Source organism: Xenopus tropicalis, chromosome 4 (assembly GCF_000004195.4).
Source record: "Xenopus tropicalis strain Nigerian chromosome 4, UCB_Xtro_10.0, whole genome shotgun sequence".
NCBI classification, from domain to species: domain Eukaryota; kingdom Metazoa; phylum Chordata; class Amphibia; order Anura; family Pipidae; genus Xenopus; species Xenopus tropicalis.
Window position 1 is genome coordinate 43,707,824 of NC_030680.2, and position 16,058 is coordinate 43,723,881.

Below are 16,058 nucleotides of genomic sequence, written 5' to 3' on the forward strand. Positions count from 1 at the left end.
TCATTGTTTTTCATGTATTTAAAGGGCATGTAAACCCCAAAGAAAACATAATTCCAAGCAATTTTCCAATATGAAATCATCAAAAATTTGTAGGGCTTTAAAAGTTATTTGTAAATGTAAGTGCTATTGAAAGCAGCATTTGCTGAACTCCTGGTTGTTACTTTTTAAACAATGTTGCAACTGTCAGTCTTCTCCAGCAATACAGGTCTGTCAATCTGCTGCCTTGTGTTACATTGTTTCAACAGTCAGCCACCAGGGCAGAGAATTGAAAAGGACAGGCAAACACTGCTTTTAATAGCAATTATATATACAAATAACTCAAAAACCATTACAAATTTGTAATAAATGTATATTGCAAAGCTGCTTAGAATTATGTTTTCTTTTATTAGGCAAAACATTATATTTTGTGTTGCCTTGTCCTTTAAGGCTAAAGTTCCCACTATTTCTCACTGTATTTAATCTATTTTTGGTGCCACTACCCAATGTCTCTCACTGTAATGAATTTATTTTAGGTGCCACTACTTCTGCCAGTCAGTGTACCATTATTTACAAGTGCATTCCATGTGTATATATCTATATACGCTTTACTGTACAAGTTAATTGTGGCAAATGTCACATGGGCCAGTTTTTCCACAGTGTTTTTTAGCTGAAGAAAAATGCTTAATGCTACCCTAAATTTATTGTGGGCAGTAAAGGCAGTTTTGCACGTTTACCAACTTCCCAAATTTCAGCACACTACCAGCAATGCTATTAGCTGCATGAACTGATAGTGCCTCCATGAGCTAAATCCTTAAGCAGAGGTGTTGGGGAGTTGCTGTCTTGTTACCTGCCAGTTCTTTTTCTGATTGTTTGCTGGGGGGGCTTGATATCACTCCAAGTTGGAGTGCAGCAGTAAAGAGATACTGAGGTTTATTAGAGCACAGGTCACATGTCACCTGGGAGTGTATAGAAATGGCCAGCCCCATGTCAAATTTCAAAATTAAAAAAAACCTGTTTGCTCTTTTAAACAAATTTCGGTGCAGAAATCTGCTGGAGCAGCACTAATGCATTTTGAAAAACATGTTTTCCCAACAGTATTCCTTTTAAATATGTTGCGGAAACTGTTGTGGAATTCCTTGTTTCACAATGAAACTGTATAAACATGCTTATTGTCCTTTTAGTTGTGCAAGCCATTTTTGCATGATTTTAGTGATGATTAAATATATCTCAATTGTTTATCTATAGTGTTATATTTGAATTATGGACCATTCACATCCTATGCCCCATGCTATGACTCAACATTTGCAAATGTCAGCAAGGATGACTCTGATTTAATCTACTCAACCTACGGAGAAGAGCCTAGCCTCCATGGAACATTCAGGTAGTTCTTCAGCTTTGTTCTTTTAGTGGCTTAAAATTTTATGTGTACATTTTTTACCTTAGCAACTGATGTTATTGTCAAAGCAAGTTTCATTTTATTTATTAATTGGTATAACAAGGCACCTAAACAAAAACTGCAAAATCCATACCAAAAGTCATAGCCTGTTAATTTAATTAAAAAAAAAATCCTTTCCTTTCATCAGTTTTCACTATGTATCCATTTTTCAGTTTCAGAGAGTCTCGTCTTCATTAATATGTTTATGTTCTGCTTTATCTCTAAAAAATAAATGTGTTACTGTCACACATATAGTTACATAGTTACATAGGGTTGAAAAAAGACCAGTGTCCATCAAGTTCAACCCATCCAAGTAAACCCAGCACACTTAACCCACACCTACCAATCTATACACTCACATACATACACTATATATACAACCACTAGTACTAACTGTAGATATTAGTATCACAATAGCCTTGGATATTCTGATTGATCAAGAACTCATCCAGGCCCCTCTTAAAGGCATTAACAGAATCTGCCATTACCACATCACTAGGAAGGGCATTCCATAACCTCACTGCCCTCACCGTGAAAAACCACCTACGCTGCTTCAAATGGAAGCTCCTTTCCTCTAATCTAAAGGGGTGACCTCTGGTGCGCTGTTTTTATGGGAAAAAAGAACATCCCCCAACTGCCTATAATCCCCTCTAATGTACTTGTACAGAGTAATCATGTCCCCTCGCAAGCGCCTCTTTTCCAGAGAAAACAACCCCAACCTCGACAGTCTCACCTCATAGTTTAAATCTTCCATCCCCTTAACCAGTTTAGTTGCACGTCTCTGCACTTTCTCCAGCTCATTAATATCCTTCTTAAGGACTGGAGCCCAAAACTGCACTGCATACTCAAGGTGAGGCCTTACTAGGGACCTATAAAGGGGCAAAATTATGTTCTCATCCCTTGAGTCAATGCCCTTTTTTATACAAGACAGCACTTTATTTGCTTTAGTAGCCACAGAATGACACTGCCTGGCATTAGACAACTTGTTATCAACAAAAACCCCTAGATCCTTCTCCATTAAGGAAACCCCCAACACACTACCATTCAGTAGATAGTTTGCGTTTATATTATTTCTACCAAAGTGCATAACTTTGCACTTATCAACATTGAACCTCATTTTCCAGTTTGCTGCCCAGTTATCTAATTTTGTCAAATCGCTACTTTTTAGAATTGTTGCACAAAAAAACCAGCGTCAAAAACCCAAACTCTAAAGTTGCAAAGCAAGATCCTTCAGGGAAGGGACATCTGCCATTGAGTTCTATGTGATCTCGACAGGTTTCAGCTGTTTATAGTTTATAGGTTTTGTAAATCTCAAAAAAAGCTGCAACCTTTTTTTTTTTCTCTCAACTTTTTCGAGTTTTGGAGCAAAAAATTTGAATCGTAAAAAAAAGTTAGTAAATGCCCCCATAAAGGTTGTTTTTAAATTGGGTTGGCTTTTATATACTTTGTCGTGCTGTTTTGAATCTTGATCCAGACATGCTCCACACTGACTTCTCTTTATTGTGCCATTGTATTGTATTATAGTGATGGTTACCTTTTTAATGGAAACATGTAGAATTTGAAAAATTATTTTTGCGTAGGCAATGCTGAATACTGTATGGTGCCTGATTTAAGTCTGACCGTTTCATTGAAGCACTTATTATATCCTCTGTGGTCTTGGTTACAATTGAGTACTGGATGCGTCCCCATCACAGCTGTTTGTTTACACAAAGAAAGATTAGTGCCCTGCTGATTGGCTTGCAAAGTGCACAGAGCACAGCCCAAGAAAGCAGCTAGCTGGAAGTAGATTTTTTTTTTTTGAGCTGATTTAAAGTGGAAGGGAAGTCATCTTAGTATTTTACTGCCAATAGATTTGCCACATTAGTGCCACCTAGAACAATATATTTATTCGGCAGAAACCATTAACATACCTGAGTAAACGGCTTTAGAAACTTTCTTCCTTTGCTTAAGACAGCATTTTAGGTAGCTTCCTGCCTGAAGCTCTAGCCATTATAGCTGAGATCATACATCCCTAAGGCAGGGGGGAAGGAGTTATTAGCATTCTAGTGGGAGGGGGGGGGCAGCAGAGGGGAGAGAGGAGAGAACTGTGCAGACTTTGGCCTCAGGAATTAAAGTAGACATTTTATATAAAGTTCATATTCAGTTATAATATTCATCCTCCCTCAAAATGTTAAATGATGCCGAAATAAAGATGTTTTGAAAGCATTTTACCTCCTAAAACTGCCATTATATGAGAGCTGCAAAGACAACCACTCAAGTCTGAAGCCAGAGCAAAATGAGACATGGGAGTGTCCTTTAGTCTCCCACAGGAACTGGTCACAGCACTGACTGACAGGCTTTACTCAGCAGTAGCAGGGAAAACCCCTCCCTCCTTCTGTGTCTCTCTGCTTGTGCTTCTGCCAGGTGGGGGGGGAGAGGAGCGAGTAGAGCAGGAACAGACTGTCTGTGAGCTCGCTAAGCCCACTATGAATATTCACTTTAAGTAGGTGAGGGTGTCATAGAAGTATATGAGGGCCGGCGGCTCTGAGTGATATACTGAAGAGTCTAAACCGGAAGCTGGCAAAAGGTCTGGGTAGAGCACAGTTTTCAAGCAGTTATGGACATATTTGAAGCCAAAGGTATTAAAATAAAAGCACTTCCTTCTGTTTTACGTTATTTGACATGGTTTAGTAAATTGTAAAAATTTATGGTATATATCCCCTTTAAGGCTGTTTCTGAGAGAGGAAGTCAGACACTGGAACATCATGTTTACAAAAAAGACAAGAAATCCTGTGTTTCTTTTGATAGCAGCATTACTGGAAGCGCTTATGGCTGTATTTACATAGACCTTTCTGATAAAGCTTACTTACCGTATATACTCGAGTATAAGCCAAGTTTTTCAGCACCAAAAATGTGCTAAAAAAGTCGACCTCGGCTTATACTCGAGTAATATAGATGTCATTCCCTGCGCACAGACGCACCATCACCCCCCGTGGAAGAACTGACAGGCGGTATACGGTATCTTACCCGGCTCCCCATGTGGCCTGCCCGAGTGTAGGAGTCCGACCTGGGAGCTGATGGCGGGTCTGTGAGTAGGGTCCCCCATCTATGCCCGCTCCGGGCCTCACAGCTGCCGGCACTTGTAACTTGCGCAGCATATATACGGTATCTTACCCGGCTCCCCATGTGGCCTGTCCGAGTGTAGGAGTCCGACCTGGTAGCTGATGGCGGGGCAGTGGGTCTGTGAGTAGGGTCCAGCCCCCCATCCATGCCCGCTCTGGGCCGCACAGCTGCCGGCACTTGAGGGCAGTAACTCGCAGCACATGGCGGCCCCGGCTCCTGCTCTCCGCTATGACATGTCTGCCTCTCAGCGCAGCCAGCGGAGACCTGCCCAGGAACAGCGCCAGCACAGACATGTCTCCCTCCCAAACCATTCACACAAGTCCCACTGCCTGCATTGTATTGTGTCATTTGCGTTCGTGCTCGCCAGCTTCATGCACTGGAAGGACATTATGGGAGCGTACACAGCGTGGGTTACTCCTTCTCCTCGCAGCTATAGGTAAGAAATATATATAAATCCTAACTGGGCTAAATATGGTCTCCTGCTCTCCCCTTCAAAGCCACCAGCCTATGCTGCAATGCCTCTCCGTATACAGATGAGCCAGGGGGCTTGTGGGCTTTATAGGTGGCTACAGAGGATCGGGTGGAACCCGAGGAATCCAAAAATTGGTGCAATGACCATTATAATTCCCAGCACTTTGCAAGCTGTGCCCTCTAAGCCATGTAATGGTCTCAAGAGTCAGAACCAGCAGTGAAGGTGTCTCAGTATACAGATGAGCCAGGGGGCCTGAAGGACAAGGAATAAGTTAACTGTTATAGCTATGTTATGAGAACAGAGGCCAATATTTTCTAGCACATAATGCTCCCACTCAGTGTGGCTCACATGCAGAGCACAGTGTGCTTCACTCACAAGCCAAGCCAATGGAAGAGGCAGCAGACACTGATGATTTGGGAATCCGCATATATGGTATATATGATATTTACCAAAGCTTGCCAGTTGCTTGGATTTCCATCTTATCATTACTATCATTACTTCCTTAGCCTTCCCAAACTTGCCTGACAGTTAAAAAAAAAAAAACTTAGCAGTAGCGGCTGCATTTCCCCTAGGCTTATACTCGAGTCAATACGTTTTTCCAGTTTTCTTAGGTAAAATTAGGTACCTCGGCTTATATTCGGATCGACTTATACTCGAGTATATACGGTAGTTTTTACCTTTCTTTCTCCTTTAAAGAAAAATTCCCTAAAAAGCTAGTAGCAACTAACCTTTTAGCGAAATATTCTTAAAATCAGCTCAAAAAATGTAATCCTATGTATAGGAGTTGTATAATGCAATGTAACATGTATTTTTTTTAAACTACAGTATCTGTATACCTGTTCAATGCCATATTTATTTCTATTTGTGTGAGATATAACATTCTATTGTTAGCATGTTGTCCATGATGCTCTCCTCTTCGTTTATGATGTTGTCCATAATACCTTGCTGGTTTGTATACTAATTATTTCTTTTCTGATTGTAATTTGCAATTTTTATATTGTTAGTATCCAGGAGTTTTTGGAGAAAACACTTGAAAAACCTTATGGGATGGCAGACTGTATACTTGATGCATTCACAGATGGAGAGTACTCAAGAACAGAAAGAGATGAGAGTAGAGTAAGCATATCTGATTCACTTATAAAAATGAAAAAAAAATAAACCGATAAAAAGTTAGCACTTACAACATAATTAGGTACAGTCACATATATCAAATACTAAGTGACAGTTTTAAGATTGAAAAGCAGTGTAGCATCAAGTTGTCAGAGTACACAAAGAGTTGTGTGGGTTAGTCATCTGGTAGAGATATGCTGGGGTTGGCATCCATCCAGGGTTCCCATATTTTCTCAAATTTCCCGGGTGTACTCCAGATGTTGTATGTCAATTTGATCAGTGGCAATGTACCTTTTATTAGCTCAACCCATTGTTGAAGTGTGGAAGAAATGGGGCTCAACCACTTCATTAATAATGTTCTAAATTTCTGAAGGGGCACTTATTTGTCTATTATTCCTAACAAGCAGATCTCAGGAGACCTAATGCCAGGGAGAAGCAAATATTCATTTATATAGTGGGTGACCAGTATGTTATTACTTTAGTAGTCATTTTATTAATGTTATTCCCAGAGGCATATAGTGTGTTAATCAGAGTTGTTGTTTTTTTTTTTATTAAAGGCAGCGGTTAGTGAATTTTCAGCAAGACAGGGACTCACCAATGTACAAGACCAATTTGCTTGCCTAAAGAATGTGTTTGGTTTGGGACTATTTGATGAAGTCTTTGACTCGGAAGGTATGAAACTTGTTTAGCAGACTACACAGAGATAAGAAAATTAATGTATGAACTTTTTATTTATGTATGTATCTATCTTACTGGTGTTTTATTTTACATTCTCCCATGCAATTCTGGAAACTGTCATGGTTTGTGTTGCTGCCCTCTGCCCAAGGTTCCCTAATTATTTTGTTGGTTGTGTGCACAGAAAAATATTTTATAAACTATGCTTAAAAGCTGTAAGCACAGGGATGTGGATGGGATTTTCTGTATTCCCAAATGTGTGCATTCATGTCATTAATTGAACTTAACTCGCGTACACAGCTAAGAGGGAACATTGATGGCTATACTGGCACAGTATTTCCCAGCACCTATTTACAATGCTCTGTGGTCGGTAACATTACTCAGTAATTCACTTGTGCATTCCTGCGACAAACAGTGACTGACCACATGGACACATACACCAAATGCAAACAAACTTGACATACGTGAGAAAAAAAATCAACAAAATTTTTAAGGTCTTCTTGTTGCCAGTTTCACTGTATGTTAAAGGATAGATTCTCTCATGAAAGTAATGCTTAGTAAATTCTCTCTCTAATACTAATTAAACTTTACTAAGCAGTTTCAAATCCTGCCATCAATTATTGCTGGGTCTTACAGCAAAGTCATTTTTGAATTTCAAATTTAACTACATGGGGCTGACGGCAGATGGAAACTTTGGCATTTTGGGAAATTGTCTATCCCACAAGTGACAACCCACCAAAAAATACCTCCCCATTCAAATGAACTGAAATCGATGCATGCAAAAAATTATATGTGGCTGAACCACAGTAATCTCTTACAAATGCCGCCTTCCACATTTTTATGCATTCTGTTAACTGTGAGTAATTGTGGGAGCAAGCAGGTTCATCACTGTGACAGAGGCTAAGTGGTGAGGGGCAAGCATATTCTGTAGTCCAGTGTATGATAGGTAGGAGATTATTATTAACATATATTTATAAAGCACCAACATATTCTGCAGTGCTGTACAATACGTGGGTTTCATACATTGGGCATACAGAGTAACATATAAAGCAATCAATAACTGATGCAAGAGGTAAAGAGAGCCCTGCCCAAAAGAGCTTACAAAATTTACAAGGAGAATTAGTTGAGACACAAGGGGGAAGATTTACTAATCCACGAATCCGAATACCGAAAGGGAAAAAATCGGATTGGAAACGAAAATTTTGCAACTTTTTCATCGCCGCCACGACTTTATCATATGTTGCGAGACTATTTCGGCGTTGTCGCAATTTTTTTTCGTATTGAGCGATTGTAAACGACGGAAAAACCAATCTGATTTTTTTGCGACGCCAACAAAAAGTCGCAAAAATACCGATCATTACGAAAAAACGCAATTGGGCGCTTTCGGTCCATTCGTGAATTAGTAAATCTGCCCCTTGGTGTGGGAATGGGCAAGATCAGAGCTAAGCAATGTGAAAGGTGTGGCACAGGTTATTGCTTTTAGCAGTACACTTGAGGTTATGTTAAACGAAATAAATGTGTTTTTAGAGATCTTTTGAAGGCAGAGAGATTGGGAGAAAGTCTGACAGATTGTGGGAGTAAATTCCAGAGAAGTGGGGCAGCCCTTGCAAAGTCTTGAATGCGAGTGTGTGAGGAGGTAATGAGAGAGGATTTGAGGAGAAGATCAGTAGAGGAGCAGGTTGGAGTCTAGAGATAAGTTCAGAGATGTTGGGTGGGGCAAAGTTATGGACTGCTTTGAATGTGAGAGTCAGTAAGTGGTTGTTGTATTAAAATGTTCTAGGTAATTTTTTAAATTAATTAACTCAAATGGCGTATGCTTCTTTTTAAATTTATTTCCTCGTGCTGGGGTCTGCAGTCAGGTTTAAGTTTTTTTTTTCTTAATTAAAACAAATATGCTGTGATGCTAAAAGATGCTGTGCTGATTAAAATTGTTAAGGAGGTATGTAATTACAGCCCAGCAGCTAAGTCTTTGGTAGCACTAAGGTTCTGAAAGTAAAATCTCTAATTTCATTACAGAAGCAGAAAGGTTTCAACGAAAGCTTGATGAGACTACAAAGCTCCTGCAAGACTTACAGGAGGTTCAGAATGATCGCTTAAGTACAAAGCCTCCTCCAAATATGGTCTGTCTGCTGGCACCATCTGCAAAGGAAATCCAGATTGGTATGTACATCTACAGTTGCACTGGGAAGTCAGAGTTATGTTAACTCTAGTACCTACATGTCCAGCCTAAAAACTACTTGCTGTTGCTGCAGTTATTGATATCAAGAGTTGGAGTTCTAGAGGGCCGTAGATCTGCTTTTGTTTGTTATAGTCCATAGTACACATGAATTTAATATGCTGTTAACCTTTCTGTACAGGTAGGTGCCAGAATAAAGAAAATACTGATTTAGGGACTAGCCAAATGATCTAATGTTTTGTTTTGTTTTGTTTTGTATGTTTTGTTTGCCAAACCAAGGCATGGAGATCCTGGTGGAAGAGTATGCACCTTTCTTCCCCCCCTTAATGAAAATGTCTTTCTCCATAGTAATGTTGCTCACTTTACTGATATTATTTTGCTGTTATGTTTTATAAAACATTCATAAATAAAGAAAAGACCTAGCTGTAGCAAGCAATGACAGTCAGGAGCAGGAAACGCCAACAAGGCATCATGCTGTATTAAAAAGGGTATAGAATCAATGAAGGAGAGTGTAATTCAATCTCCTTACAAAACATTGGTAAGGTCCTACCTTGAATATGCAATGCAAAATTTTTACTAAAAAAGAGTCTAAAGGAATATCTACTAGTTGATAAAGGGGCTGGAAGGATCTGAGATGTTTTTCGCGAAAATATGCCAATACAAAAAAAACACCTATTAACTTTAATGTGTATGGAGTGAGAAAAAAGTAGCAATCACATCAAAAAGTTGCCCATAGCCACAGTTCCGCAAATTTTATGGTGAAGTGAAATAGGACAGATTTGCTCATCACTAGACATGACTATAATTGTGATTATATATTAATTATAAATAATATATTACCTCAGGAGTTGCATCTTTGTGGAAGCATCCTGCTTTTTCTACATAACATATCGGTTTACTTGAGGAAATGTAAGATTAATTATGTTCTTAGGGACACAAAGTGCTTTTATTTCTTTGTACAACAATATCTAGAATTAGCAATACAACAGAAGATAAATGCCTCACAAGAAGGTCCTTAATGCAGGTTGGATTACTTAACTCAGCAGGTATTGGTAAACATTTTAGAGGATGGTTTTTTTTTTTTAATTGTTCAATTGTTCTGTTAAAATTTTCCCGTTTTGTACTTTCAGCGGAGCGAGTAAATGACAATCTTAAGTTGCTAGCTCAGCAGGTACAGCCAGGGGATATTGTCAGCATTCCTGGACTCCGAAAGGCAATGGGGATCACTCTTCCATCTCTGAATTCAGAAGAAGCCGAGGTTGACCTAACAGATGGTATGCTCGCTATTTAAATAGGACAGATATCTTATAGATCAGTGCTGTCCAACTTCTACGGTGCCGAGGGCCGGAATTTATCTAGCATACATGGTGGAGGGCCGCTAATGGAAGTCAGTTTTGACCACTCCCCTTTTTGAAACCACACTCACTTCAAACCACACCTATTTTATCACAATGGTGGTAGCACAGCAAAATCCCAAATGCTTGGTCCTTACTGTGGGGATATCAACCATCATTAATATGTGAAAGAATTATGTCATATTAAGACACACTCTTAAATTCCATATGCCTCCTCCTCCCCTGTGGATAGCAGAGCAACCCCCAGTACATAATTACACACCTTAGGGACCATTTAATGGCTATTTCCAACTGCTAACAAACTCCCACAACAAACCCCTGCCAGGTTCACCTCCCACAAGCAGCATAGGGCAAGCAGAGTATGGCACACACAGGCAGCACTCTGCCTGTCCTATGCTGTCTGTGTGTGCCATACTCTGCCTGTCCTACCCTGCCTGTGTGTGCCATACTCTGCCTTCCCTATGCTGCCTCTGTGTGCCATACTCTGCCTGCCCTACCCTGCCTCTGTGTGCCATACTCTGCCTGCCCTACCCTGCCTCTGTGTGCCATACTCTGCCTGCCCTACCCTGCCTGTGTGTGCCATACTCTGCCTGCCCTACCCTGCCTGTGTGTGCCATACTCTGCCTGCCCTACCCTGATTGTGTGTGGCATACTCTGCCTTCCCTATGCTGCCTCTGTGTGCCATACTCTGCCTGCCCTACCCTGCCTGTGTGTGCCATACTCTGCCTGCCCTACCCTGCCTGTGTGTGCCATACTCTGCCTGCCCTACCCTGCCTGTGTGTGCCATACTCTGCCTGCCCTACCCTGCCTGTGTGTGCCATACTCTGCCTTCCCTATGCTGCCTCTGTGTGCCATACTCTGCCTGCCCTACCCTTCCTGTGTGTGCCATACCCTCCCTGACCTATGCTGGCTGTATGTGCCATACTCTGCCTACAGTACCTATGTCTGAGGTGTGAAGAAGTGAACAATGGGAGTGATTACAGTCTGAGCCTGAGGTATGAACACTGCAGGGGGTGAACAATGCAGGTATTAAAAGGTGTGAAAAACACAGGGGATTACATTTTTAAACAATACAGAGGGATTACAGCCTGAATCTGAGGTGAGAACCATGCAGGGGGCCAGTTAATCACAGTACTGATACCATTTAATGCTTACTCAAAGGTAAGCCATCAAAGCAGCCAGACAGGTGGGGGGCCACACAGAGGGGGGTCGCGGGCCGCCAGTTGGACTGCACTGTTATAGATCATTCAAAGATTCAAGGGTCCCTATTGTTGTTCATGGTTTATTTAGGCTGTAGTGTGCATATCATAACTGAAAGATGTTGGTACCATATTAATAAAGAGTGACACTACCTGAGATATGAGATCTGAATGCTTTGACAATACAAAATTGTGCTAGCAAAACATACAAAGTAATTTTAATGGAACTGCATTTCTAACCACTGTGATATTCTGGATAGGTTTCCAAACCAGTGTGTTAAAGCAAGGGATGGCGGCTCCCTACAATAGCCTTAAAGAATAAGTAAACCTTTTTTTTTTCTATTAATAAAATTACTCTAAACAGCTCCGCCCCCCACTTCCTGTTCAGGTCTCTTATTACATTGACTACCTGTAGTCGAAGTGGAGAGCCTTCTGCGCATGCCTGGAGGCAGTAGGAGCCAGTCTGTGCATTAGCAGGGTTTTTTTTCTTGATGAGAGACCTGAACAGGAAGTGGGGGCGGGGCTTCACTCTGAACAAGGAAGGAGAGGCATTGTTCAGCTTGTAACCGAGGAACCAGGTCAGAAAGAACAGAGGGATAAAGGTAGGCAATTCTGGGAAGCTGTTTAGAGTAATTTTATTAATAGAAAAAAAAGGTTTACTTATTCTTTAAAAGACAAGGAAAACCTTATTTACTCGGAAGATGGGGGTGCAAGTTATCACTAGGTGAATTTCCCTAAGTTGGTGTTCCCTATGGGGAAAAAGAAAGGTGACATGGTCTTGTGGCAAGGCCACTGGGCTTTCTTGGATTGGAACATTAGTCCAGAGTTCTTGTTTAGTCTATAAGAAAAGAGTGCTTCTGCTCGCAGAAGGAAGGTAACAACCTACCAATTATGTACCACATATACGATTCATGAAAAAACAAGTTGCCTGGTATATATAATTTCTACAACACTCCTTGGTACGCGCCAAGCCATGTATAGCTTTTAAGAATTCTTCTATGTACCCCTTTAAAATGAAACCTTTGTGTGAAGTTGCAGAAAAGTCATGTCACCATGTCCTCCTGAAACACTGCATATTTGTGTGGTTGTATAATGAAGCTTTCATTCTATTCCTTTTTCTTTGCAGCCAATACAGAAGAAAATACCAGTATCCTCGAACGTGCAAGTGATTGTCCCCTCCTGGGTACATAAAGAAACTATGAAGACCTGTAAATACTGATCAGTTGTTTAACTGTAATAAATTTCAGAATGTGCTTTTTATAAAATTGATTTTTATTGCTTTCGCAATGGAACATAAAAACAAACAAAAGCTACAACATAGAAATGAAAAATGACATGCAGTTATGCAGCAGGAAAACAAAACCTCAGGGACAATTTTTAGTTACCAATAAGAAGGTGTCTTACAATTCCATTTTTATTTTAGCTAATCTTTGGGGTAATGTATTGTATTTTTGTATCTGTTAATGAATATAGGAATTTTGATTGAATTATTTCTTAAATGATTTCATACATTAATAAACGTACAATTTTTTATATATACTGTAAATGCTGCAGGCCAGAAATCACTTTACTCTTTTTATATTGAATTTCCAGTTTAGAAAAAAGTAATTACAGTTTTTTTCAGTTATATCTTTTTTTCAATTGTGCAGGGCAAACTGTTAATCCAGTAAGTCAAAATGAATTATAAGTGTTACAAAGGGTCCAGTTCTAACGTGTAATACCTTATGTTTGCTAAGTGAGTCAGCATGGCATTCTACGATCAGACAAAGGTGCTTTCTAAACTGTACAAAATAGGACACAACAATTTAACATTAAAGGGATAAAACTTGCAGTTCTTACTGCTGCACATTTTAAGGCTATGAAGCACACACAGCTTCATTTCCCATGCATATTAACATTATCTAGACATTATGGTTTGGAACACCAGAGATTATCTTCTGAAATTAAACCTGAGGTAGAACCCAGTGTCTCAAATTCACCCTTGCCTATAAATTGTAAATAGGTTTTATATAAAAAATCATATGTATACAATTCATGCATTTACAAGTAATATATACAAATATACCACATCTTGTAAAAGTGTACACAGCACCGTAACTGTGAGGGGGGATGGTCTGGGGTTAACAAAGGCTAATGCCACACGAAGCGCATGGCACATATTTTCTGCAATCCGAAAAACGCTTGCAGAAAATATGCTCCATACACATAAAACTTTCCCCTACCTGTGCCTGCACCCGAATGAATTGAATAAGCTCGGGTGCAGGCACATGTAGCCGATATCCGCATAAAAAACTCGAGATTTAGCATTTTCTTGCGTTTTTATGTGGATATCTGCTACATGTGCCTGTACCCGAGTGTATTCAATTCACTTGGGTGCAGGCACAGGTAGGGGGGAGTTTTAAACGTATTTAGTGTATTCTCGGCAAGTGTTTTTCGGCTTGCTGTAAATATGCGCCATACTAGTGTAGGCCTTAGCCTTAGATTAGGCAAACATGTTCCTATAAAAGTGGAACCCTTCATAATCACTGTAAGGTGACACTGGCTCCTGCAAACATAGTTTCACAGTTATTTGTCATTGGTCTATAAGGGCAGCAATGGGATCACAGGAAAAAAAAATAGATGTTTAGTGTGTAGCCAAAAACAAAAGTGAAACAGCTGATGAGTACTCACGTGGGGTCTGGGTGCACATGAAGAAATGGCAGACCCCACACAGGCAAAAAAAAAAACCCCTGCAACCTTTATTTTATGTAAACATAAGACCATGCATTTTTTGCACCGGGCACTGATTATTATGATTAATATGCGCGACTGTGTGGAATCTGTGAGTGTGTGCCATAGGTATAGCCTTTATAACACACCAGATAAATGCGGACTAAACTATTCAGCTAGTTAAGAAGGGGACTTTTCACTACTCAAATTTTGGATGATGCCTGGTTTGAAAGGTGCTTCCTGAGAGCAATGATTATTTAGTTTGTATATGCTAAGGGAAATCAAGAAAAATGGCAACCATTTCTTTTTTTTTTTTTTTTTACAAAGTAATTATGTGCTGATTTTTGCTGGCTAATTGCTTCTCCAGTAGGTGCCAGGCCTGATGCCCATACTTTCCCTTTCCACTACTCTTTATAACAGCTGAAACTTACTGGTGCTGTTTAGAAAGGCATGCCCTCCCTACTGACATCACAGATGTCAGGGGTTGGACGTGGGTAAATGATCATGGTGGATAACGTCACTGATGATCTCTGTAAGGGGTGATGGCAAATAAGCATCACTACTACAATGCCTATAAAATGTATTCACCCCCTTGGATGCTTTCATGTTTATTGTCATAAAAGAAAACAAAAAATTGAAGACCAAATAGTTGGTTATAACAGGACAGAACGGACCATTTAGTATCTTGGTTTGGGAAGAAGATTTGTTTATTATGCTATATTAACTTTTCTAGAAAAGCTAATTGTATTTTGTTTTTATGTATCTGCCTTTTTTCCTTGGGAGGGTACAGGGCACAACTAGCTCAATAAAGATCTATGTTACTCCATTTCTTGCATCCTATCCCCAGAGCCTCTTACATGACTATGCAGACTTCTTTCAGATGCTGCTTAAATAAATTGCTCCCTATCTGGGGACTCGCTGCCACTAATTCTATGGGGGGGAATTCAAAAAAGTAGTGATATTGAGACATAATAAAAGTGGAGATAGATTTGTCGGATTTTCCACCTCACAAACCTCTATCTCCACTTTTGTGAATTTGTTTTCAGATTTTGTCATTTTACAGACTTTTTTTTTTTTAAGAATTTGCCTTTAGCTCTTAGTAAATCTGTCGGTGCCATCAAACCCAGTCCCACAGCTACAGGAGCCTTGGGGTAAGTATTTTGCCAGCAGGATTTTGCATTTCATTTGCCATTTGTCATTTCACTTTGGGGGCATTTCCTGAGGGATAATTTTAGTTTGCCCAGGGAAACTATGCATCATTTTTTTCAGGACAAGCTGGGCTTTCTAATGGTTTCTATATTTCTGTGTAATTCTACTTCTGTAACAAGATTTAAGGGTCTACATACAGTCTTCTCTAGCCCCTACTCATTACTGGGCAGCAGCAATCTGGCCCACACACTAACATGCCCAGTGAATAGAGGTTCAACAGGACTAGGGCCCACCGGGTCTTTATCCAGTGCCCTGTTGGGCCGGTGTGAATGTGCTGTTTGCTGATCACCAAGATGGCTGCTGGGAACAGGTGGGGGCAGTGCTGTTAGGCAGCTCTGTAGTTCTGGACATGCTATGGGGGCACAGATAAGTTGAGGCAAATGTCAGTGAAGTGATTAAAGAGGGGGCACTGGGAGGCTTTAATTTTCCTTTTAATAAAAATATTTACAATATATTCACACAAAATGTTATTATTGCCTCATTGATTAAGCTAAAACTAGCATAATCATGCAAATGTGAGGTAAAAACTTTTTATACATAAGATATAAATTAAGCTTTTTTTAGTAAGTGTTTTACTTGTTTATAAAATGTTAATGATGCTTTTTCCACCTATTGTTCTAGGGTTAGACAGAAACTT

At 39.9% G+C, this 16,058-nt stretch overlaps 1 protein-coding gene across 1 annotated transcript in view; it reads left to right on the top strand.

The window, feature by feature from the left end:
• brd7 (bromodomain containing 7) overlaps positions 1 to 15,052 on the top strand; it is a 36,697-nt gene extending 21,645 nt beyond the window's left edge. The window contains exons 11-17 of the mRNA NM_001008007.1: positions 1,225 to 1,360; positions 5,993 to 6,104; positions 6,656 to 6,770; positions 8,790 to 8,933; positions 10,080 to 10,223; positions 12,630 to 13,607; positions 13,893 to 15,052. Coding sequence (NP_001008008.1) covers positions 1,225 to 1,360; positions 5,993 to 6,104; positions 6,656 to 6,770; positions 8,790 to 8,933; positions 10,080 to 10,223; positions 12,630 to 12,694 — 716 coding nt within the window. The 3' untranslated portion in view covers positions 12,695 to 13,607; positions 13,893 to 15,052. The remainder of the gene's footprint in view (positions 1 to 1,224; positions 1,361 to 5,992; positions 6,105 to 6,655; positions 6,771 to 8,789; positions 8,934 to 10,079; positions 10,224 to 12,629; positions 13,608 to 13,892) is intronic.
• The last annotated feature ends 1,006 nt before the right edge of the window (positions 15,053 to 16,058 follow it).